This window comes from Cyprinodon tularosa, unplaced genomic scaffold, assembly GCF_016077235.1.
Source record: "Cyprinodon tularosa strain WSP-4 unplaced genomic scaffold, ASM1607723v1 ctg23, whole genome shotgun sequence".
NCBI lineage: Eukaryota > Metazoa > Chordata > Actinopteri > Cyprinodontiformes > Cyprinodontidae > Cyprinodon > Cyprinodon tularosa.
This window is the reverse complement of record NW_024038861.1, coordinates 1,203,635-1,228,566: the sequence shown is the minus strand read 5'-3', so window position 1 is coordinate 1,228,566 and position 24,932 is coordinate 1,203,635. Positions and strand designations below refer to the sequence as shown.

The 24,932-nt window shown below is 37.3% G+C and overlaps 1 protein-coding gene across 1 annotated transcript in view; it reads left to right on the top strand.

Moving 5' to 3' along the window:
• Positions 1-6,759: 6,759 nt before the first annotated feature.
• The window catches only part of ankrd33ba (ankyrin repeat domain 33ba), a 33,809-nt gene continuing 15,636 nt past the window's right edge, over positions 6,760-24,932 (top strand). The window contains exon 1 of the mRNA XM_038286724.1: positions 6,760-7,653. Coding sequence (XP_038142652.1) covers positions 7,228-7,653 — 426 coding nt within the window. The 5' untranslated portion in view covers positions 6,760-7,227. The remainder of the gene's footprint in view (positions 7,654-24,932) is intronic.

Sequence of the window (24,932 nt, the reverse complement as noted above, 5' to 3'; positions counted from 1 at the left end):
TTCCTTTCCCTAAGTGAATTTAGAGGCTGTGTTATGTGGATAGAAGTAACTAGAAGGGAGTTAGGGGAAATGAGGCTGGCAGAAGGGAACCAGAGAGAGTTACTCAAAAAATACAAAACTGCTTAAATGTAAATGGAAAACAACTAGAATGACACATAATGGAAAAGAAACTAATGACCAAGAAAAAACAATGACATAAATCAAAGTGTAACAAAAAGAAACTTAAAAAAAACCCCAAAAAGTCCACAAAGGGCAGAATCATGAAAACTTCCTCTTTTCACTATACATTTTACTATGCAGTACTTCATAGTTATTTCAGCTTGTTAACAATCCTTAGCAAGCCATTTGCTTAGCCAGGTGTTGGGAAAAATACTAGTATTTATATAATTTCTGTTTTTTTAAGTGAGCTGTCATTTAAATGCATTCTTCCTAATTGTTTATTTTAATTTTTTATTCATAATTGTTGATTGTTTTTTTCATATATATATATATATATATATTTAACATTAAACTGTGATACTGAGAGGCTCTGTATTTGCAGTTATGATATTCAATTGCTTGCATATGACAATGAATTACAAGCCTGACTGATTGTATATGTCTTCTAAAACATATACGGCATGACTGAAATGTACTTGCTTGAAGCACAGTGCACTGAGAAATCACATTTGAATATCAAACAAACATCTATTACGCAAAAGTGTTCTTGACTGCAACACAATTTTCCCTGCAGCATTTTTGCAAACAATATCTCAGTACTAAACTGAAAAGTTTAAGAGCTAAAGAGCTCTTATCACTAATCAGTTTCTGGTCTTAATCAGTGTTCATCGTAATCATTCATTTTGGAGCCAGCAAAATGTGGCCCTGTGGTCATATCGAGTTCACAACAAATCTCTTTTGAGTAGTGTCTGTTTAGCTTAACATGCAGTTATCCTGTCCTAATGGGATATAACTAATGTTACACAGATACCAATTCCAGTATCGTGCGGGGCCTCGATGCTGCACTAAAATGGCGGTATCGGCGACTACCAACAAACAGGGCACCGATACCATTTTGAGAGCCAAAAGTTTATTCAACTATTGTCACCCACTCTACTGGATTCACTTTGTATTAGTCTTTTTCCTGCTTAACAAAGGTAGGCAGCAGCTTGATGACAATGGCTTGAAAGCCATGATGACAATTATTTTACATCCAGGTAGTATGCAGTTCTTCATATATACACACACACCAATTTCAAACAGATGGTATCGGTATTGGCCAATACTGCACAGCCAGGTATTGGTATCAGTATCGGGGCCAAAAAATGGCATTGACACAACACTGGATATAACACAAAATAATCAAACACAAAGATCAATTTACAGTTTTTTCTGATTGCTTAAGCACATTTTTTGTAACTATTGGCTATTTTTGCAAAACTCTACACACAAATAAGAAAACCTTTCACCCAATTATCAAAACATTGCAGTTCTCTTGCAAAAGCGAACACAGCTATATTAACTCTTCACACCTTTGTAAAAATGGTGTTTTCGTATCAAACAGTAAACACAAGCCATCATCTACTAAGCACACAATGTGCCAACTACACACTGATGGTATGAATACAAAACACATCTGGCTTTCCCTTTCTCTGTGTACAGATGTCAATTTGAGGTCATACTTTTGTCATAGTGTCATGTAAACATACAAGGATCCAAATTTCAAGTATTGCTGTTTATTCACACTCATCAAAACCAAGACAAATTCAGAACACAAAATAGTAATTTTACAAAAAACAAAAAAACAGTCAGCCTACATCATGTCGTCTTTCTGGGTCCGGCCACAAAATTCCGTCCACATCGCATGACATCCTCCAGTCCAAGGCACCGGGGAAAATATCTCCTTGAATGCCGTATGCAGGCCTGACATGATGCCTGGTCAATATCTCAACATGCCTCCTCCATTGCCTGTAAAAGGGCTACCTGTTGATGAGGATGACGGTCGTACACTTTCCAGCGCCAGGCAGAGAAGAACTCCTCAATGGGATTTAAGAATGGAGAGTATGGAGGCAGGTTGAGTGCCATGAAGCAACATATTCTCATTATCAGTGCGTATGAAATCATACGAAAAGTTATGCACACTATTTTGTACGTTTTGGATGTTTATCCTCAAAAAACCACATCAGTGCGCATGCGCTGGCAGACAGAAAAAAATCAGATCCACGGACGGACGGAAAACTGGGAAAAACAGTGCAATCAGCACTTATTCATGTCTCTAACTACGTTGCTTGCTGTTTTATATCTTAGGGTTAGGGTCAGGGTTAGGGCTAATTGTAATTTATATTCTATATTTGTGAATGGTGCGTCAGATGCGCATGTGACAAAAAAAACCGTCCAAAACGTACGAAATTACGGTGCATAACTTTTCGTACGATTTCATACGCACTCATAATGAGAATAGGTTGCATGAAGAATGGGTGGTCTGTAAACCAGTTGCAGACCAAAGCAGCCCTATGGAAATTAACATTGTCCCATATGATGACATATCGGGTATGCTCTGGTCTCTGAACAGTGAGCATGTCATGTAAGGTGTCCAGGAATGAGATAACGTGTGCAGTGTTGTATGGGCCTATGGTTGTATGATGGTGAACAACAACATTTTGGCTTATAGCTGCACACATGGTTATGTTATGTATTGGTTATGACCAATAATGTTCCTGTCACGTCTCCTGGTTTTACTGAGGTTAAAACCCGCTTCATCTACAAAAAGTAGCTCATGTCCCATTGCATCTGCTTCTAGTTCCATCACTCTCTGGACAAGACAAAACAAATGCATCACATCAGGCCCATGCACAGCACTACAGTATGCACTTCCAAATTCAGAACCAATGACACTATAGCTTACCTGCACATAGTCATATCGCAGTTGCTTTACATGTTCTGTGTTTCTCTCCGATGGAACTCTGTAAATTTGTTTCATTCTTATTCTGTGGCGTGCAAGTACTCGACTTCATGAAGAAATGCGTATTGCCTATTTTGAAAGATGGTGTCATTATCAATTATTATTATTTATAGTGCTTAGGCTGATTGCAAAGTGAACTAATTATCTAAAACAGTTTTCACATGTGAAAGTGTGCCAGACAGTTGGCAAAATAGTGTTAATGATAGCCATACATGTGTATAATTTTACTAGGAGTGTGTTGGAAATTTGGTAATAAAGTGTTGTGCAGTGAATTGTGCCTACAGTTTTGCAAAATGTGTGGTACAAAATTGCAAACTGAGTGCAATGCAGTGTTTGTGCTTTTAGTTTTGCAAACTCAGTGAGTGGTTTTGCTATACGTATTAATAGTTTTAGAAATTGTGCTACAAGAATCACGATTAGCGCTTAAGCATTCAGAAAAAACTGTAATATTGTAAATTAATAAGATATTCATAATCTGCATAACTTTTAAAACTAATATATAAGGAGTACAGATTAATTGATTCAGTTTTATGTTCTTGCTAAGATGCAATTTTATTGTTAATATTCTGTTACTCTTAGACACTATTTTATTTTACACCCATTACTGCTTGTTTAACCTTACCAAACATTTAGAGTGAACAGTGCTGAAGAGCAGTCAATGAGTAGAGCAGATTATGATGTTAAATTATGGTAGTAGGGTGAGGGACAAATCTATCCTAAAGCAGCGAGGGCAGTCGCAGTCGTTAACCTGTGGTCAGACACAAACATCCCATCTCGCCTTCTCACACAGACACACCGCCAACCATCCTCAGAAATACACAGACAAAATCACATACATGCATACACTTCTACTGGCAATTAAAAAGACCGCAGCCCATTTTATAAACTGCTTCAGGGCAAGCTGCACAAAAGGTAAATACTATGTGATACTTCATTATGTTTTTTTTTTTGTTTTTTAACTGCAAATGTTTTTATTTGTCTTTCAAAGTTACAGCACGTTTAGCTATCAAAATTTTGTGTCATTTTTTTCCTCTTGGGGTTTTTATTTTTTATATACTATTCTAGAGGGTTTATACTGAAGGTGATTATTTCTTTTTGTACAAGAATTTGTATTTTCTTCTTTCTATACGTTGCTTTCTGATGTCTTATAAAGGTTCATTATTATCTCATAATAAAAGCTTAACTAGTTGTAATTTCCACAGTTTTTCACATCAAAATTTTATTATTTAAAGGGTGGTTGCAGTTCAGTTACCCATCAATCATTCACTTAAAAACCAAACGTTATTATCACTTTCTCCTTGTTTATTTTAAGACCTCATCTGTGTTTGTCTCAGGGACCTAACATTGTCACTTAACATCGCACCAACATTGAAAGGCCATTTGGACTGAAGATCTGTATTGGTGTAAAGCTTTAGTGGGGAGCTGAGTTTTTAGCAATAGTTTTGCATACATGCTGTACTATCTGGTTAGCCCTCTGTAAGTAACAGAAATGTAGCCACAACAAAGATAAAACTCTGAAGACCACATTAACATCACTTCACAATCTGAAGTGTACATTACCATGCAAACTCCTTATCAGGTGTTAGTGGTTAGTCTAACTCACAAGTGAAAATTATTGGAGCTCCAGTAAAAACTGATGGTTAGACCTTAATGCAGGCAAATTTGATAAAGTACACAAAGTTAAACCACTACAGATGCAGTCCTTGGATTCAAACTTTATAGCCCGCACAAAGCTGATCTACTAATCAGCTGCAGCGTATTTGCTTTAATGGATATACAGATCATCAGAATATGCAAAGCAATGGGAGCAGGGTATGCAAGAAAAACGTACTTACCAATACAAAGCAATTTATAAAACTGGAAATGGTTTTCAGGTGCAGTTTTAACATGCACACAAAAACCTCTGTGGTTATTGCAGTATGAAAGATGCATAGGTGCAATGATAGACAACAGGAAAAGAGAATATTCCATGTATATATCTGTATATTTGGATTGTTAGTTATTAAAATACTAGACATATCTATCTAGCAATGCTATTTTGCCCTGTTCTTATCTGTGTATTTGATCACAATGATCAGATCAAGTAAAAAAGTCTGACTTTTGAAAACAGAAATATTAAGATCTGCAGTAATGATATGAATATTGAGTGGAACTTTTTCAAAAGCCTGTTTCATACTTAAAGCCCTATAAAGTACTTTTACTGGTAATTTACTTGGTCAGGGTTATGGGATCTGAGGATTCAAGTTATTAATAAAATTGAAAGTCTGCTAAGTGCTGCAAATATCAGTAAAGATGTAGTGAGATAGGAAGAGGAATAGCCCTTCAGCTGTTTATTCCACCCATAAGCCAACTTCAGCTTCGTGCTGTGTGCCTATGTGTATCACTCCTGTGATGGTTTTATGCTTTTGAGATGTGCTTTAAGAGAGGTTTTAATTTGGGATGGTTTTAACAGAATTAGTTAGATTTAACATTGTTTGGGAAACAGTAGTCTCTGAAAAGCCCTAACAAACATGTTAGCATCAAGCTGTAGCCATGTCTGTTTTAGAGACTAGCTCTCTTGTTTTAATGACCCTCTACTCTTCCGTTAATGAAATAGATTTACCAGGGACCCCACGGGCACATAAAAAGGTGCCTAATTTTGTCATTTTAATATTTTAATTTAGTCATAATAATACAGCTAGTGTAACTGGCCCTCCCAAACAACTCACATCTTTGTCAGTAAAGCTGAGTTCTCCCTCATCTCTTCCTTCATGGTGCCCATCTACCATTAAGATCCAAAATTCTGAGATTACAGTCCTAATTCTGAGAAAAAAGTCATAATTCTGAGATTAAAGTCAGAATTCTAAAAAAAAAAAAAAAAGTTCAGAATTCTGAGAAGAGTGTCAGACTTGTGAGGAAAAAAGTCAGAATTGTGAGATTTAGGTCAGAATTCTGAGATTTAAGTCAGAATTGCGAGAAAAAGTCATAATTCTGAGAATAAAAATAATAATCCTGAGATTAAAGTCAGAATTGTGAGATTAAGGTCAGAAATCTGATATTAAAGTCAGAATTGTGAGAAAAAGTGATAATCCTGAGATTAAAGTCAGAATTGTGAGATTTAAGTCAGAATTGTGAGAAAAAAGTCATAATTCTGAGAAAAAAAGTCATAATTCTGAGATTAACGTCAGAATTGTGAGAGAAAAAAAGTCAGAATTGTGAGGAAAAAAACGTCAGAATTGTGAGATCAAGGTCAGAATTCTGAGATTAAAGTCAGAATTGTGAGATTAAGGTCAGAAATCTGATATTAAAGTCAGAATTGTGAGAAAAAGTGATAATCCTGAGATTAAAGTCAGAATTGTGAGATTAAGGTCAGAATTGTGAGATTTAAATCAGAATTGTGAGAAAAAAAGTCATAATTCTAAGAAAAAAAGTCAAAATTCTGAGATGAACGTCAGAATTGTGAGAGAAAAAAAGTCAGAATTGTGAGGAAAAAAAAGTCAGAGTTGTGAGAGAAAAAAAAAAAAAAAAAAATCCAAATTCTGAGATTAAAGTCCAAATTGTGAGATTAAGATCCGAATTCTGAGGAAAAAAAGTCAGAATTGTGAGAGAAAATTTCAGAATTCTGACTTTTTTTCTCATATTATACCGAAATAAAATTTAAAAATCTGTTAACTTTTATTGTTGCTTCAGTGGCCCTAATCCTCTTCCGTATATAAAAAAACGGCACTGTTGTTCGGACTGGTGTTCTCTAAAAATATCCATGCTTGACAGCAGGGTTGCTTGGGTCCAGCCGAATTATCTTTTACTAGAAGACACATACTCCACATACACACACACAGAGGTCCTAGTTGCGTCTAATCGGATTAGGGGACTATGGGTTAACAAGCTCGCGGTTTTCTCCGCCCTGCACGGGACTTGTGCTCTGTACTTTTAGTTTCTGTTAAAACGGGGCTTTTAAAACAAAAAAACCCACCAAGATCTTATTCAGTCATCTGTTTGCTCCAGACACATAAGTTGTGATAAAGCGTGCTTTCACTTTCAGGACGAGAGACAGGAAATCGAACTTCGAGGGACATTAAGCACCATCTATGCAACCGCAACATCAACTCCTCTCATTAACGGTTTGGTTCAGTCAAGGCGCAACTTTTCTATTTATTAAATGTAAACTAGAGAAAAGCTAAGATTTATTAGTTTGTGTATTTTGGCTGTATTTGGGCGATATAAGCGACTTTTTGTTATGCCCTCTAACCGTGTGCCAGCCTGCACTCCACCCCTCGGACTGCGTCCTGGACTCGGTGGTTAGTTAGATGGTGCTGATCACGGAGGACAGGGATGGAGGAGGCGCGCAGTCGCTCCGCGTCAAACAGCTGCAGAACAAAGTCGCTCACGTCCAGCCGACTATAACCGAGGAGCCTCTGTCCAACTCCGAGGATGACTACCTGGGGTCCTGCGAGGAGGACGGGGAAGACGACGAGGGGAGCGAGGAAGACAGCGATGAGTTCGAGGAGGTTGACTTTGAGGACTTGGATGACTGTCGCAGCATCGCGTCGGACGACTCGTTCTATCCGCCGGACGACGTGTTCGCGGACTCGGAGCGAACCCCGTCTCCTGAGAGCCCGGAGCCGCTTTCCTTTTTCAAGGCGTGCTGCACTAACAACGCGGCGATTGTCCGGATAATGATACGACACGGTGTCAAGGAGGAGGAGGTGAAGGAAACCGATAGGAATAACAGGGTAAGAACATGGTTGACCCCTTCACCCCTAGAATATTTGCAACATTTGCTTTGTGTAAAAGAGTTTGCATCAAGAAAAACAAACAAACAAACAAAAACAACAGACTGAAGATGCTTTCATTACTTTTTGAAGTTCTGCATTGAGGGGGATTTCTCCAAAAGTCAACTTTGTTTTTATTTACCTTCAACTTGACCTAAAAGTGAGGCATGTGTGCAGAGCATCCAATTCAACTGATAAAACAATTAGGCCTAATTGCTTTCTACTCTGGGTTGCTGTTTGCAGGTTTGTAGCAAGTATCTGGTTAGACTTCAGGAACATTAAATGTGTGTGATGACTCAGGGGCGAAGCTAGATGGGGGGCCAGGGGTGGCCATGGCCACCCTTACCCAATCACTGGCCACCCCTACCATTTATTACCCTCTAATACAGATGGTGGCAACAGTAATACTCACTGCGGTTAACTAACATTAAAGATGATAAGTACAGAATTCATGCTTTTTTCAGAAATAGATTTTGTGTTTTATGGGGTAAAGAGAAAATCTGTCTCTGCAAGGAGTCTTCAGTGAAATCAAAGATAAACAACTATTTTAATAAAACATATTAAATAATCATTTTATGTAGATAGTAGTGCTTGTTAATGTCAATTTTATGCAGAATGATTACGGATAAAAGTAGGTAAGTAATGACGACGGAAAAGATGTTCACCCAAAACTCAAACCTAAAAGAATTTTATCCACTTTACCTTTTATCTAGAAAGCACAGATGATTGAATATATGCGTCTATTTGTTAGCAAAGGCTGTGGTAAAGTATAGTTTGTCTTTATTTAGAAAATATTGATGTTTTGCTCGTTAATTTTCCTGTTGGAACAGTGTAGATTGACCATGAAGTTTTGGTGCCTATCTACTTTCGGCCGCCCCTCAGTGTACACTGGTTATTGCCTGGCCACCCTTATAAAGATTTTCTGGCTACGCCTTTGCTATCATTATGTAAGGATCTGATAAATAATGTGTTGCTTGTGAATATTGAGACAACCAAGGATCTGAAAAGCTTTGGTTTAACGCCCTCTTACTAAGATACAGGTGGAATGGGTATTATCACTGCATTGATCCATAGATAGGTGAAAATGTCTTCAATTAAGTGTGTTTACCCTTAATTTGAGCAAGTTAATAAGATGATCTGCCCATGGAATTAGTATTTTAACTCTTAAAATAAGACGAGTAGATAATATGCATTCGAAATAAGAAAATGCTATTATTGTTTTCTTATTTTTAACGTAAATTGTCTTGTTCCATTTGAAAAGTGTCTCAGTTACCTGCTCAATTCAAGACAAAATGCACTTAACTTAAACGAAAATTACTTATTTAGATTTTCTATTTTTTGCAGAGAAGGGTACCCTTGTCTATTTTTTTGTTGTTGCTTTTTTTCATTTTCATTGGTAGTGCATAGTTTTGCAGCATTCTCATTCTTGTTGCTACTGGTTGGCTGGCTGATAATATGATAGCACTTTTTCACATTTCCCTTGCCTTGCCAACAGTGAATTATGTTAATTCGACCAGACAGTCATACTGTTTATGCAGTGCATATTGACGCGCTAGACGTATCTGATTTTATGAAACAAATTTTGAAGGAAGAATAATCTATGCAACAAGCATTTCAGAATCAAAAATATGAAATAATTAAAGATGATGAGAGAATGACTTCGCAAAACTGCTACTAGGAATATACCAAGCCACAATACAGAAGAACTCAACTCCATTACAAAAACATGTTGAATCATCACACCCTCCGCCTCCCCTTTCACTTCCATTGAATCATAGTCCCTCAACATTGCCTAAGGGGGCCCAGACTTGCCCAGTTTAGTTGGAAAGATGGACCTCCCCATTTTTCTGCTCTGTCCCGCACTCCTTAGCCTGGTATGCACTAGTAGCTTACTAATAAAGTTAGTTAGTGCATGTTCTGTACTCTTGAGGAGTTTTTGCATCTATATTTAAATAAATCACACATGTTATGTATGACTTCATTCTAATATTTTATGAATTTAGGTTTTAGATTATTTATACAGTTACATTGTGTAACAGTAACAATTATCATTTACAGCGCTGTATATCAGATTATTCCAAAGGAGTAGTTACTATACTAACACTTCTTCTCAAGATGTCAAGGAAAACCCTGTTTTAAATGTCTTTTTTGTGTTATATGTCTTTATTTAGTCATATAATCTCAACAATTTATCAAATATTTTATGCTTATAACTTTTGCACTGATTGAGAATCCATGCGTGGCTACTTATTTTAGGGAAAGGAGACAAAATCGCACTGTCAAAAAAAAAAAATAACTGCTGCATTTTTCTTATTTCATTAAATGTATGGTAGCTTTTGGGTGAGCACATTAGATATCCATGGCATGGTTGTATTAGAGTGCTCAAACCAATTTGACCGGTCATGCATTTTAATGCCATAAATGCCGCTGAAGTGATGGACCAGTTTTAGTTACAGCACACTTTATTAGGAATTTCAGATTTGATCAAAGTCAAGTCAAACATTACACATCTTTATATAAAAGAATAAACTGTCTCAAAATGGATGAAAATTGTCCTCTTTCTGTCTGTTTTTCTTGTTAATATATATACAGAGAGAGAGCGATAGGTGTAAAGGTACGCTAAAATCACATTTTACCTAGGTTCCGTTTAAATGAGGGTTCAGTTCTGTTATTTTCAGTACAAAAGGCCAATTTAAAAATCTTAAAAAAAATGCTTATTTTGGAAAAATGCACAGTACACAATATAACATTAATTAAAAATAAGTAAAAGCAACCAGTTTAGGTGGTATTTTAAATAAATGACACTCTACAGTAAATAAATTATACTAACAATAACAAAAAAAAATCTTAATAGGATAAAATAACGGTCTGGAACAGAACAATAAGCTGCAGCAAACCTTGTACTATTAACTAATGATGTTTTATGTTTTCCTCCAAAACCTGGTCATTAGCAACCGAGGCAGCATAGCAGAGTGTTGGGGGTGTTTTGATAATTTTGCAGTGTATCTGTATGTGGCCTTATTGTCTTTCCACTAAAGAGAAACAGAGGTGCACCCTGAAGCTCTGTACTTATGAACCTCTTCTTGGACCTGCTTCAAAAGGGACTTACTACTTCCCATCTGTTCTTGGAAAAGTTCACCCAAGAGCTCAGTCAATACATACCTCTTAGCTGGAGGTGATATGATGGATGATTTCCCTGAAGATAAAGAGGACTCAGCTGATGTCTTGGTGAAATCCTCAGACTGCACATACCACAAAAGGGTAAAGAAATTTAGTTTATAAGATTGTAATTTCAAAATAAAAGTCAATTAGATCATAATAATAACATGAACCTGTTAAAGGTATAGTGGAGGATGTTCTTTATCCAGGTTGATCATCAAAATAAGTGGTCCTCCTAATTTTCAATCACTTAGGTGATATGTTTACGTAAGGCCGTCCTACATGCTCGTCCCCATTTTCACTTACTGTTCGTGAGTGTGACACAGTAGAAAAACTTCAAATCTTCTTTTGGAAAGTAAGCTTGTATGAGCAATGCAAACAGAAACTTTTAAACAGAGCGTGCACAAGGAGAAATTGGCTTGTGCATGCTCTTGCACATGTTTAATAAGCGTTCCCTCTTGGGAGCGAGTACAGGGTTGTGCATGTGCATGTCTTTTTTTTTTAAGTTGAGAGGATGGGTCTTTTAAAAAATACACGAAAATTCCTGTTCATTAAACTGAAGAGGTCATTAAATGCCCTTTTTCACTTATCATGATTGACATTTAAATCTAGCTTCTAGAACTGTGCATTTATTCAAAAAAGTCATGCCACATTGAGTATCCTCCCCATGATTTTTGTGACCCCAAACTTGACCTCTCTCACTACTGGATGGTCCTCTTCTTTCGGCCCATAGAGTTGAGAACAGAGGCTTTCAGTTACAATATCATTCCCAGAAAAGCTCTTGTTTTTATACTCATCAAAGTTGTGATAGTTTTTTAGATGCTTAAGAACCTTAATCATTTCCTCTACCATAGCCACTTCCTCTACATTGAGGGTGTAATTGTCTTTGTTCTATAGAATTTGTCCTTTTTTTTAGTGCAGAATATATGGCTGTTTGGTGGTCAAATAATCTTTCAATTATTTTATAACTGGAGTTCCAATGGCTTGGAGCAAAGTGTCTTTTTAAATATTAAGCGTTTCTTGTTTTCATAGAAGGATGTGGACAGCTGTGATACTAGTGTTAAAAAATGCTGATACAGGTGGAAGAGTTTGTCCATAGGACAACAATCGGTCATATACTGCCCAAATCTGGCCTTTATAGAAGAAAGTCTTTACTCAAAGATATCCATAAAAAGTATTGATTAAAGTTTGCCACAAGCCACCTGGAGACACAGCACACATGTGGAAGAAGGTGTTCTGGTCAGATGAAACAAAAATCAAACTTGTTGGCAACAATACAAAATGTTTTGTTTGGCATAAAAACAAACACAGTTCATCACCCTGAACACACCATCCCCGCTAATAAACATGGTGGTGGCAGCATCATGGTTTGAGCCTGCTTTTCTCCAGCGGGGACTGGGATGATAGTTAAAGGTAATGGGAAGATGGAGGGAGCCAACTACTGTGTATTAACTCAAGGTGGCTGAATAATTTTGCAAACACAATTTTTGGGGGTTTTTAACCATTTAAGTTCAAAATATCCAATACATTTTGTTCCACTTCATGATTATGTACCAGTTTTCTTTTCTTTTTTCTATTGTCTTTTACATATTTATGTTCTTAGCCTGAAAAGTGGCAAAAGGTCAAAAGGTTCAAGAGGACAAATAGTTTCGCAAGACACTGTACAAGAGAGATAGATAGATAGATAGATAGATAGATAGATAGATAGATAGATAGATAGATAGATAGATAGATAGATAGATAGATAGATAGATAGATAGATAGATAGATAGATAGATAGATAGATAGATAGATACCATTCATACAGTAAATACTTTATTTTCACTTTCAGCAAAGCAAACATATCGGTAGTGGGAAATCCTTGCCTTGCTGAGGTCACCTGGAATTCCCAGATCTACTTTCTGAAAAACTCCAAAAGCACATTTTAAAGAAGACTATTAAGTATAATGAACTGACTGGAAAGATGAAATTTTAACTTGTACGTTCTGATTAGAAAACTTAAAGCTACTTTTTCTGACAAAGTAATAAACAAAGTGAATGACTGATTGACAGACATTATGGCATAAAACTCCACTGCCAGCACAATACCTAACAGCATGGAGTTCTGCCAGTCTGCAAACTCCAATACAGATTTAGAAGTAAGTAGGGCTGCAACAACGAATCGATAAAATCGATAAAAATCGACTTTTAAAAGCGTTGGCAACGAATTTAATCATCGATTAGTTGTGTCGCGCGATTAATGCGTCATCCGCCGCCGCCGTCATCCGGGGGAAGAAAAAAAAATATGGCGGAGCGAGTCAGCGCCGCAGTTGCAGTGTTGCCAACTCAGCGACTTTTCAGACCCCTCCAGCGACTATTTTTCAAAAAAGCGACTAGCGACAAATCTGGCGACTTTTTACGGTGTCACTGGCGGCTTTTGCCTGCCGTGGGGCGCCTCCCCCATCCCAACGCCTTTCTCCCTCTCCCACAGGAATCCCTCTCAGCGCGGCAGTCAGAGCCGCAGGATTTTAGTGAGGAGTTTACCCTCAGCGTCCAGACTGCAAATGAAGCGCGCATGCGCCGGGATTGACGGCGCAAATTGATCACAATAATTAAAATAGCCTGCGCTTTGTAAAGTGAAAAAAGTGATAACATGCAACTTTTTTCAAAAGAAATTAACATGGCACGGAAGCACCACTGTTATGACGCAGCACCTGAAAAGAAAACACTTTGGAGCCTTCGATGGCAGTGAAGAGAGCTGATCAGCAGGATGAGTAACCATGTTTGTTTGGTTTTAAAGTGGGGAAACGTAACGTTAGTTTCTCAGGTAGCTCATCTGATGCTTTCCTTACCTTGTTAGTAGGTTACAGACAGGGATAAGGTTGGCTACTTATTTTACTTTTAATTTCATTTACATTTGTTTAAGCAGCGTTTATATTTTCTTTATAAATAAATTAACTTGCAAATTATGAGGGCAAGGCTTTTAAAGTTTAAATCTTCTGGCAAAGATAAAGAAAAGAAGATCCTGCAATTTATGGAAGTAAAGCAGAACAAAATCCAGCAAGATCAGTAATATGTCAATTAATTATCTGCCACATTCCCATGTAAATATCTGTCTTTGGAGGATGTGTTTTTTTACCACCCCTAGTTCTCTCATTTTTATTCCAAATACAATTTATAATTTGAATCACAGGGCTATTTTTATCTCTATGGTTCAGTATTTTCTCAAGCAGCAACTTTAACTGCTATACTTTCCTGTCTTAAAAGGCAGAACTCTTCTAGTCTAAAAAAAACTCATTTCTTGAAATGGGGGGACCTATTGTTGAACCCCTTAGGGGCTTTAAAAAACAAAAATGCCTGTCTCTTTTTGCGCTTTATGAACCAAAGTAGCCTATATTTTGTGGATGTACAGCTACATTTCTCATGTAAGTTTGCGTAGCTTTTACACAAACATTTATTTTTCATATTGCACCAGTACAGTTAATGAGCAACCTGTACTTGTGTGCTTGTTTGTTCTGTCTAAAATGTTTATTTTGGAATAAAGAGGTTAATATAAAATTTTTTTTTTTGTCCGATTCATCGATTAATCGAAAAAATAATCGGCCGATTCATCGATTTTTAAAATAATCGTTAGTTGCAGCCCTAGAAGTAAGCAAAGTCTTGATTAACTGACTACACAGATTAGGGTTTGAGATCTATTTTCTTGCTTTAAAACATCTTTAAGTTTGTTTTTTTGTGACAACTACAAAGTATAAAAAAAAAGTTTGTGCAACTGCTGGTAGCAGGATATCTTGCTGAAGTCAAACCATTGCCATCAACAATCCCAACAATATTTTACAGACATACCTCTAAGGAGGAACCCAAGTCCCAGTAAATTGAAAATGACCATATCTGTGTAAATTTGTATCAAAAGGCTACCTGGGCTGTAAAAAAACCCAGGTTTCAAATTCCTGGGGCTTTTGAAAGGCAATGGAAAAGCCCCTGTTGTACTGCCAAAATCTCCCTTTATGGATTGCATATGCCCAATTCTCTCTGTTTCAATAACATGATACACATGGGAGTTAGTAGCTGATTACATAAACATTATTTTGATAATAAAGGTGGTCTAATACATTTTTCCACTGTCTCCTCCACTTTGTTAGCTTGTCATTTTCATATCAAAATTCAACACACAGACACAAAACGCAATTATCTTAAATTAGGCCACAAGCCCTTGGCAGCTACTTTGTTCCTGCCACCACACAGCCCACTCACAGACATGTCCATCAAAATACAATGTATTTTTTCTAATTCTTCAAATCAGGTGATATGAAGAATTATATTGATTGACACTAAACCAGCACAGCATGCTTCAGCTGTGAATGCTGAGACTACAGCCACAAACCAATCCACAGCTTGTGCTGTGAACTTGAAAATCAGCTGACCAGCACACGGATCAATCAACTGGTAAAGTGAAAGAGAGACAAATGAGGCAAAGGCAAATAGAGACAGAAATCTGGCACTGGAGATGGTAGTCAGCACAATGCTCCGAGCAAATACAGACAAGTGGAAAAATCAAAGCAACAGTCATACACATCAGATTTGATATGGCCATGGAAAGGCTCAGCAGCAGAGAGAAAGACATTTACCAGGGAGGTATTGACAGATACGTGGCCTAGTGCATTTGTGTCAGTGGTGCCAGTGATGTATGTGATTGAGGGCAACACAGAGTGTGTTTGTTTCAGTGAATATGTGTGCAGGTTCCTAAATAGACAAAACTTGTAAAACAAATACAGCATTTTAGTCATGGGACATGCAGCCTGCCAAGTTGCAGGGCGTCTGGCTGAGAAGAACGCTGGCTAGTGCTTAAAAAAAGTTTGGGGAAGTCCTTATTTATAAAACAAAGAGGAAGTTTGAGTGGTTTGTTTCAGGAAAAAAAATAAACGCAAGGCAGCATTTTGGTTCCTTCAGAGTGAAGATTCGTACAAAAAATGCAAGATTTCCATCTAGATTTTCTCCTTGCTTAAGTTTTTATTAATCAAACAATGCTTCTTCGCTGACCCAGTAATTTACAACTTGCCAAATTTTCCTATGCAAGACAGACTTTTAAGGCTATGAAAGGCAAGTACCTGATTGCTTCCATGCTTGATTTAACCTTTGTAGTAGGGCGTGGCGATATGACCTCAAATCAATATCACAATGAATTGGACAGTTTTACCTCAATAAAGATAAATGCACAATAAATGCATTTGGCTCCTCTATCAGAAATAAAGGCATGTGCAGGAAATGCAACTGATCTATTTATAATATATTGTTGAATAAGTCACATTACATATTATTTTCAACTAAATATTAAAGTTTTGTGCCCATTCAGGTTTAAACATTCCACAATGTCTCTTTGAACAGGAGAAAAATGTTTCCTCTCTTGCAGCTTTGCACAAAGGTAATGGAGCCTTTTGCACATCTTTGAACTGAACAGCACGGCTGTGCTGTAGGTGGTGGAGGTTTGATTTGTTACTTTGGGTAATCCCGACAGTTTTCAGACAAAATTTGCACTTTGTGTTCTTTTGCTCAACATCTATGACGTAATTTAGACCGAACTGAGCGTGCAGTGAGAACAATCTGCATCGGCTCAGGGGAGGGTCCCTAGAACTTAAGGTTGGTGTGGATCGATTTATTTATATAATATCAGCTGGTCTTCAACCACACCGAGTTGTCGCTTTGCAGGACGGGGCTTGTTTGGGCTCTTTTTTAAAGGTGCTTCAGTTCTTGGGATCCGGCTTTGTGAATTGTTGCACTTTATTGTCACACACGCCTATTTATGTATGCTCAGTGCTGAAATTCTATTTAGGCTCCAAAGGATTCTCTAAACGCTATCAGTAAGGACTTTGGGTGTTTTTACCATATTTTATCACAATAAAATGTAGTTTTCTTTTTTGCACTTCTAAAACGAAGCAATGATTATGCATAGAACACTTGTATTTATAGAAATTTTAAGGAACATATTCGGTGGTAATTTTACATGCCACAAATATTTGTTCACCCTTTTTGTAACTAGTTCAGCAACTTCACAAAAATTGTGGAAACACAGTTCCATCTCCCCTTCCCCCTCTGTCTATGTCATTCTGACTGATAGAACTAAGCCTTTCTATTCTAAGCTCTGGATATTCCCCAGATTACTTGGTGTGTGTATTTGCAACCTGGTTTGTGTGTGAGAGACCAATTTCAAAACATGCAATTTGCTGCTCTAAGCAACTTAGAGCAGTAACTAAGTCAAAACTGCAAAATATGTATTGTATATTTTGCATACCAATACCTTTTTGTTTTGCAGTGATGAGTTAAATAAATAAATTCAGCTCAAAAACTTATGGAACCTAAACCTTGTGACTCATAGGCTTTTTTTCTTTAACAAGTTGTCAATGTTATTGGCTGCATGCAAGAAGGATCTCCTGTAGTAGTCTATTTTATAGTGGGTTCAATGTCGTTCTGTTGTCTTCTGAAGAGTTAAGTCAATACAGGAGCATTTCAGGTTTTCAATTCAATTCAGTTTAATTATATAGCGCCAATTCACGACATATCATCTAAAGGCACTTTACAATTTAACCAGATCATACAGTCAAATTAATTCAAAGTTTTCTATCTAAGGAAAACCAGTTGATTGCATCGAATCATTGACTCGAAGGCAATCCCTCACACCAAGCATGCTTGCAGCGACAGTCGAGAAGGAAAACTCCCTTTTAACAGGAAGGAACCTCAAGCAGAAGCAGACTCAGTGTGAGCGGCCATGTGCCGAGGCCGACTGGGGTTCAAAGAGACAGAAGCAGACATAAAGAAAGAAGCAGAGATATAAAAGGCAGCTGTCAACCAGCTCCACATGCGACCCCGTCCAGGAAACACACAGCCAGGCAGACAAGCTCCAAGCCAGCTCCCATGTGTCGATGAAGAATGTATAACTCATTTTTAAACTGAACCTATTGAAGAATACGTTACATTCATTGGCTCTGCCCAGACTTCGATCTGTCTGATCCTGCTTCTGCTTGAACCCTGAGATATTTTTCATCATTTACAAAACATCTATGATATTGTTCTGCCAGAGCTTGCTATCCAGCCTCCTTGCTTTATAAGTTGCTTCTATATACTCCTTAATAATCCCCTTCCACAGGCTCCTGATTTCCCTTCTGTAGCAGTTCTCTGAGATCATTGTTGATGCAGAATTAATCATAGGGGAAGCTTCTTACTCTTCTGGTGGAGAGGATGTTATCTGCACAGAAATTGATATAATCAATCACTGACTTTATAATAACAAAACTATATAGTCATAAGTCTCAAGTCTTTGACCTCAAGCCCAGAGTCGAGACAGTCAAGTCCTGAGTTGGCTGTCTGCTGCTACCAGCAGTTTTAGAGGAGAACGGCTTGTTCCTGATGTGGTGAAATACACCCAAGTGTGAGCAATAAATCAATGATGGTGTTGGGGTGGGCGCAATTTGGCCCCCCTCTAGGTCTGCCCCTGGGTCCATGTAAGAAAATAATTAATGAATAATTAATGTGCAGTGGAAAGAAAGTTTTTTTCAATATAATGGAAGACATAAAATAATAATGTTGAGTTAGGAAGAAGTAAGGGAGGCTCTTTAGAGGTTTGAAGGTGTCTTTTAAGAAAGCCGTTTTAATGTAGCCTTAAAAATTAGTGTTAAAATATAGACTTTTTTCCCCTCCTCACATAGTTTCAAAAGTTGACCTCTTCAAAGCTCTGCTGCAATTTGCCTAGCATCCTGTCTCCCTGGCTAGGCTCCAGAGTGACCCACCTCCTCTACCCAGCCCATCTGCATGGTATGTGGCCCAGATCTACCACTGTACTGCTCCAAACAGAGCGCGCCAAAGCAGGGCAAAGTTAGTGGACCCGACCCTGCCCTGGTGCACTCTACCCGCAGTCTGATCTCCCAAGTAGAACCTTGGAAGCTCAGCCAGGAGTAGCAAGAGCTCAAAGCAAGAACCCTGACAGAGAGACAGCCAGAGCAGGGCAGAGTTTGTGAACGGTACCCCGCTCTGGAGCAAAGAGAGCTAACATCAGGAGATTGGAGTACTTGATCATTTTCTCACTAACTGAAACATTGTTTGACAGTTCATCTTCATTGGTTGTCCTGCTAATTTGATCGGATGGATGCTGTCAGATCAAAACAATGTGGATCTTATTTGATTGGATGTTGTGCTGACAGCACATACACAGAGACCCACATATACACAATGAAAGATACAGAGCTTTCTATTCACACATTTTTTTCATCTCTGGGTTTTTTGGGAAAGTAGCGAGTCTTGTCAAGTCAAAAGGCAAAAGTCGAAGTGAAATCATGAGTTACTGATCTGACAGTCAAAGTCTACATGCAAATCTCTTTACATTTTGTAAAGTGGAGTCTAAAGACATAGAATTCATGACTCAAGTCTGATTTAAGTCAAATTAATTTGACTAGTCCACAGCTCTGCTCTGAGCAGAGAAAAGCATGACTTTAATCTGATTTCCCAAGAGGAAGTCTTACTTTGAAGATGTATGAGTTCCTGTAACTTGCATTACATACGTCCAAATGTTGGAACATTAAAAGTGTAGTAGAGAGTGAGTTATGATTAAAATAAAAGGAGAATAAAATATCCAGAAAATGAAAATTTTTTAACCAATATTGCATTTGCGATTTTCATGGATTCAGTCCAGGGATTCAATGTTTTTATGAACTGGAAAACAGGGATGTACTTATATAACTTTCTCATTTTTGATACAATAATAGTATTACGGCTTTGAGTATTGTAAGATACCTATATTGACCTGATACGATAACATCACAAATAATGCAAATTTGTATTACTGATTTTTTTGTGTTGATTGTCAGAAAAGGCTTAAGCAAATGATTCTAACAGAAAACAACAAAAAGCATAAGAACAGCTAATCTATTTATCATTAGCTAATTATTAGATACGCTTTAAAAATAAGCACATAAAGCAGGGTGTTTCTAACAGCTTGTTGGTATTGCAGATTTTAGATTTCAGAGCAGATATATTCCAATATTTATGTTTGTTTCCAGACTGATTACAGATACCAATATTTGATTGGGATATCCCTACTTTAAAGCACGATTGTCGCCGCTGCTGTTTTGTGGGAAAGTTTTGACTTCTAATTGCACACAGGGATCTGTCTATGATAATGATTGACATAAGAGAGCAAACAAACACTGGGGGGTTGTGAGGAAGAGCAAATCCATTCTGGCTAAAATCTGAGATTAGGTAGCTGTTATAGCAGCTAATCTTCACAGAGCACCAACTTCTCTTTTTAAGTAATGTCTAAGCTGTAGTAATATTTTTTTTACTTAAAGAGATCCCAGACTTCAGAAGGTGTTTTTATAGGGTGACATCATAAAATAGACAGCACTCAGACAGGTAGAGGCAGGTTTTTTTTAAAAGGCAAAGGTTTTCCTTTGGGGTTGAAAACAAGCAGCTATATCTGTTAAACAAACACTAAGTAACTTTTTTAGCTGAATTTTTGTGATTATACATTGATTTACAACTAGTTGAATGACACCTCTGTTCAGAATCAGAATCGGGTTTATTGCCATTGTTAGTGAAGGAGTTTACAAACTAGGAATTTTTTATGGTACAATCGTGCAACATGAAACATATAATATGAAATAGGTAAATAAAATTATAAAAATCTCTAAAAACACTGGGGTATAAGGCATGCAAAAAATATACTAATATATACACTTAGGATAAAAATATGGATAAAAAAATATAAAAAGTAAAATGTACAAGGTAGTGCAAATAGAGCAGTGTGCAATACAGCAGTTGTGACCCAAGGGGGTCTGTATCACTTTCACAAGTACTAAGCAACTTTCTGGTCGGTGGTTGTAAGATTAGCATACAAAACAAATACAAATGTACAGTCTGCTTTATGGTATACATCACTTCCCCGTTTCCCCATTCGTTATAAAGATGGAACTCGATGCGACTACTGTATTTTCCAGACTATAAGCCACTACTTTTTTCCCACGCTTTGAACCATGCGCCTTATAAGAAGGTGTAACTTTTCAGTTTTTTTTTTCCTAACTGCCAGAGGGGGAAGTCAAAGTTAAATTAAAGAATAAGGAGCAAATTTTCATTTAGCACAAGAACATGCTTGTGCACGACAGAGAACAAATATCCCGAATTGACATATTTTGTGTAACGGTTGCGGTTCTGTTGGTTTTCTCTTAAGTTTTCAGTTTCATGTTTATCCAGGTTTTTCTTTGTTTTCTAGCTTTATTGGTGTGTTCTGGATTTATTGAAGTTTCTTAGGTTTTTTTTTGCTTGTCCTCTGTTGCCCCCTTGTGTTTTCTATTCCCTTGGCTTCCTCGTCAGCTCTACTCACACCTGCTCCTTATCAGCTCGTTAGTCCTGCCTTTATTCAGTCAGCTATAAATACATTCCCTTTGTAGCCCCTCAGTGCTGGTTCCTTGTCTTACCCTGGCTCCTTGTGATTGTTTTCCCTTGATTTCTCCGTGGTTCTGGTTTTGTTTAATTTTTATTTTGGATTTTTGGATACCTTTGTGTTTAACATTTTTAAGTTGGATTTTTTGGATTCCTGTTTTTGCTAGTTATCCCATTAAATCTGCAAGAACTCACCTCAGCGTCCCTGCCTCTGGATTTGGGTCCTCAAAAAAACCTCCAACCAAATTGTGACATTTTGACATTTATTTGCCACATTAAAGCTGCCAAACCGATAAAGAGACTGGGCTCAACTTCTGCAGAGCTGAAAAAAAGAGCTCACTAAGCCTAGATAGAAACAGTCATACAAGAGTAATGTAGAAACACTGATCCATAAATACTTTGAATTTTAGAAAAGGTAACTAAAAACCAGCTCCACAGGCAGAGATGGCAAAAGTACTCACTTTCCGTACTTGAGTAAAAGTACAGATACTTGTGTTAAAAAATACTCTGGTAAAAGTGGAAGTACTGATTAAACTTCTTTACTCAAGTAAAAGTAACGAAGTACAGGCTTATAAATTTACTTAAAGTATAAAAGTAAAAGTAGAAACCACTTTTTTCATGCCGTTGCCTACATTTTAAATGGATGTCTGCCAATAGGACTAGATCTCCCTTGTGTTCATTTTCAATCATCTCGTCATCCATACTACTATGCTAACGCCACCGCCACCAAGCTGCAATGATTTGCCGCGAATGAATACCGCCGAATCTGTTGATTCATCTTGTAGTGGTGTGTCAAATGCAACGTAGATTCCCATCCAATTAAATTGAATTTGGTATTGATGACGGGAAAAATAATAACGGTAACTCCATTGAAATGATTCAAAACTAAAGTAACAAGCCAATTTTTTAAAATGTAAGGAGTAGAAAGTACAGATATTTGTGTAAAAATGTAAGGAGTAGAAGTAAAAAGTCGCCATAAAAATAAGTAGTAAAGTAAAGTAAAAACATCAGAAAAATCTACTTGAGTACAGTTAAGAAGTATTTGTACTTCGTTACTTCCCATCTCTGTCCACAGGTGGCTCAGTCTAGTAAAGAACTACAGCTCTTCTACTGTAACACAGTTAATCGTGTTGCAAACGTTGTTTAAACACATAAATAAATAAGTTATCTTAAAATAAGTTTATCATTTGAATCAAATAGTTTGTAAAAAATAAAAACCTAAACTTTGTTGCTTGGCAAACACTCTTGGAGCAAAAGTGAAGACATTTTATTTTAAATAATAAAGGAGGAGGCACTAATGTCACATTATCAGAGAGGACTCCTTGTGTCAGTTTTTGATTAAATGTTAACCCTTTTATTCTTTTAGGGAGATGTCTTTGATTTTTAGCCGTTTATTACATCCATCCTCAAACCTTCACATCAAAACCTGAAAAACAGCTCTCTGATGTAATAACAGACATTGGGAATAATGACATAGTCTCTTTATGCAATTTTAACATAAGTATAAATCTCCAACGAACGTCTAAAATATTGACAGCAAATTATGTATGCTACGAGGGATAAAATGATTTGGACCAATCTTAGAAACCTTTTAACGATAAATACTTCACTGTCATTAGAGCCACTTTGAGATTTTCTGATCACTGTGTGCTTCATCTCATTCAACACTATGAAAAATTCATCTGCATTTATTTTACACTTTCAGAAAGTGGACCGCTTAACCAAGGTCAGTGATACAGTCCTGCTTAAACCGTTGATTGAAGAGTTTTTGAAACTTCTGCCAAAGGTACAAATGTGCTTTCTGTCACGTCTTTATACAGTTTTCAAGCAGACAAAGACTTTTTACACACAGAGCAGTAATAAACCACAGCTCGGTTCACATCTGAGGAAGTGAAGTTGGAACAACGAGGAGGCTTATAGCAGTGGGGCCTAGGTCTTCTTGCATGCCAGGAAGGAAATTAACAAGGAGATTAGGGAAGCTATGGCAAAAGCAAAAAGAAAAAAAAATTATAATAATAATCTTCAACCGTTATCTGGAGCCGTGTGAAGATTCTTTGTGCTTTAAGCACTCAGGTATCATACTACGGTAGTCCCCAAGAAAAGGTGCCACCACAAAGCTAAATGACTACAGATCTTTTTCTCTTGTAAATATGAAACCATTTGAGGAACTGGTGCTGAAGAATATGAAAGACATTGCAGGTTTTCTTGCTGGGCCCTCAGAGTTTGTTCCTCAGGCAAACAGGTCTTCATGATATACTCAACTTGGGACTGCACTTCATTCTGCATCACCTCTATAAACACAAATGTCTTTATTTTTGTAGAAAGAATTCAGTAGGAACCATCAGATTTTTTATGTAAAAAGTCAGTTTTTGAATCTAAAATGTTGAGAACAAATTAAATATTGTTGTCTGGATCCAAATTTTTTCTCAGATTATCATTTTTTTTTTTATTTGATGCGCAAAGAACTCCCAACAGTGTGGGCGACAGTGGCGTTGGCTGATGGAATTTACCCTGCAACCTCCAACTTGTCGATTAAAGCCATGGCTCAGACTTTCAGTGTCGTTGTGTCCTTGGATAAGACAACTTACCTGCATTGCCTTCTGATGGTAATCAGAGCGCCAGGTGGTGCGAGTGTACAGCAGCCTCGCTTCTGTCAGTGAGCCCCATAGCAGCTGTGGCTACAATGTAGCTTGCAATCGTCAGTGTGTGCGTGAATGACTGAATGTAGTTTAAAACACTTTTGTCAAGTCCTCTGACTTGAAATAGCACTGTATAAAAGTACAAGCCATTTACAATAACAGTTGTAACATGGGTACATGCATGTGTTAATAAGCCGTTGTGAGTTTATAGAAAATGTTCAAGGCAACATTAGTTGGAAAAACTGATGCGATCATTCAACAGATAATTAAATGAATTGTTTTTCATGTGGGAGGTACAGAAATATTGCATTGGTGTGGAAAATAGTTCAACTTCAGGGAAAACTCAGATGAAGCTGTAAGAGGGAGTTTGACTCATGTTCTTCTAGAGAGCGCACAACAGATGGCTTTATTTCAGAGGAAGCGATGTCATTTACTATAACAAACAGAAGTCATCTTAAGGTGTAAAGCACAGGGAAGTCAAACAGCTATACAGGAATTTGAAAAAAAAAATTATATATATATATGGCAAGGCATTCAATGAAAACTGTCCGAATTGAAGCAGTTATAATAAAATCTATGATGACATGAGCAAATTATTAATTACCCATATACTCCTCTGTAAGACATTAAAGTTAAATTAAATTGTTCTACAGTAGCAGCCATTCAAAATGGCCCTTCCCAGCCCCCCAGCCGCATGGCAGCCCACTTCCCTCCAACTCACAGCGAAATCCCCTCCAGCTTCCAGCCACTGGAGAAACCCCCTCTTGCATATTTTTTTGCCCTGACTCCACCCTTACACTGAATTAAACAACAATTTTGGCATTTACTTAATCATATTTAGTTACTTTAACACACATTTTTCATGTTAGCAGGGTAGGACATAAAGCAATCGTGTTATACTAGCTAAATATGAATAAGTAAATGCCATAAGCGGATGCATAATTTTTTTCACTGCAGGGTCTGACCAGGAGGTGACAATTCTGTTTAGATCGTAATGTCCCCAAATCATGACAGAAACAGTATTTAGTACAAAGAGAA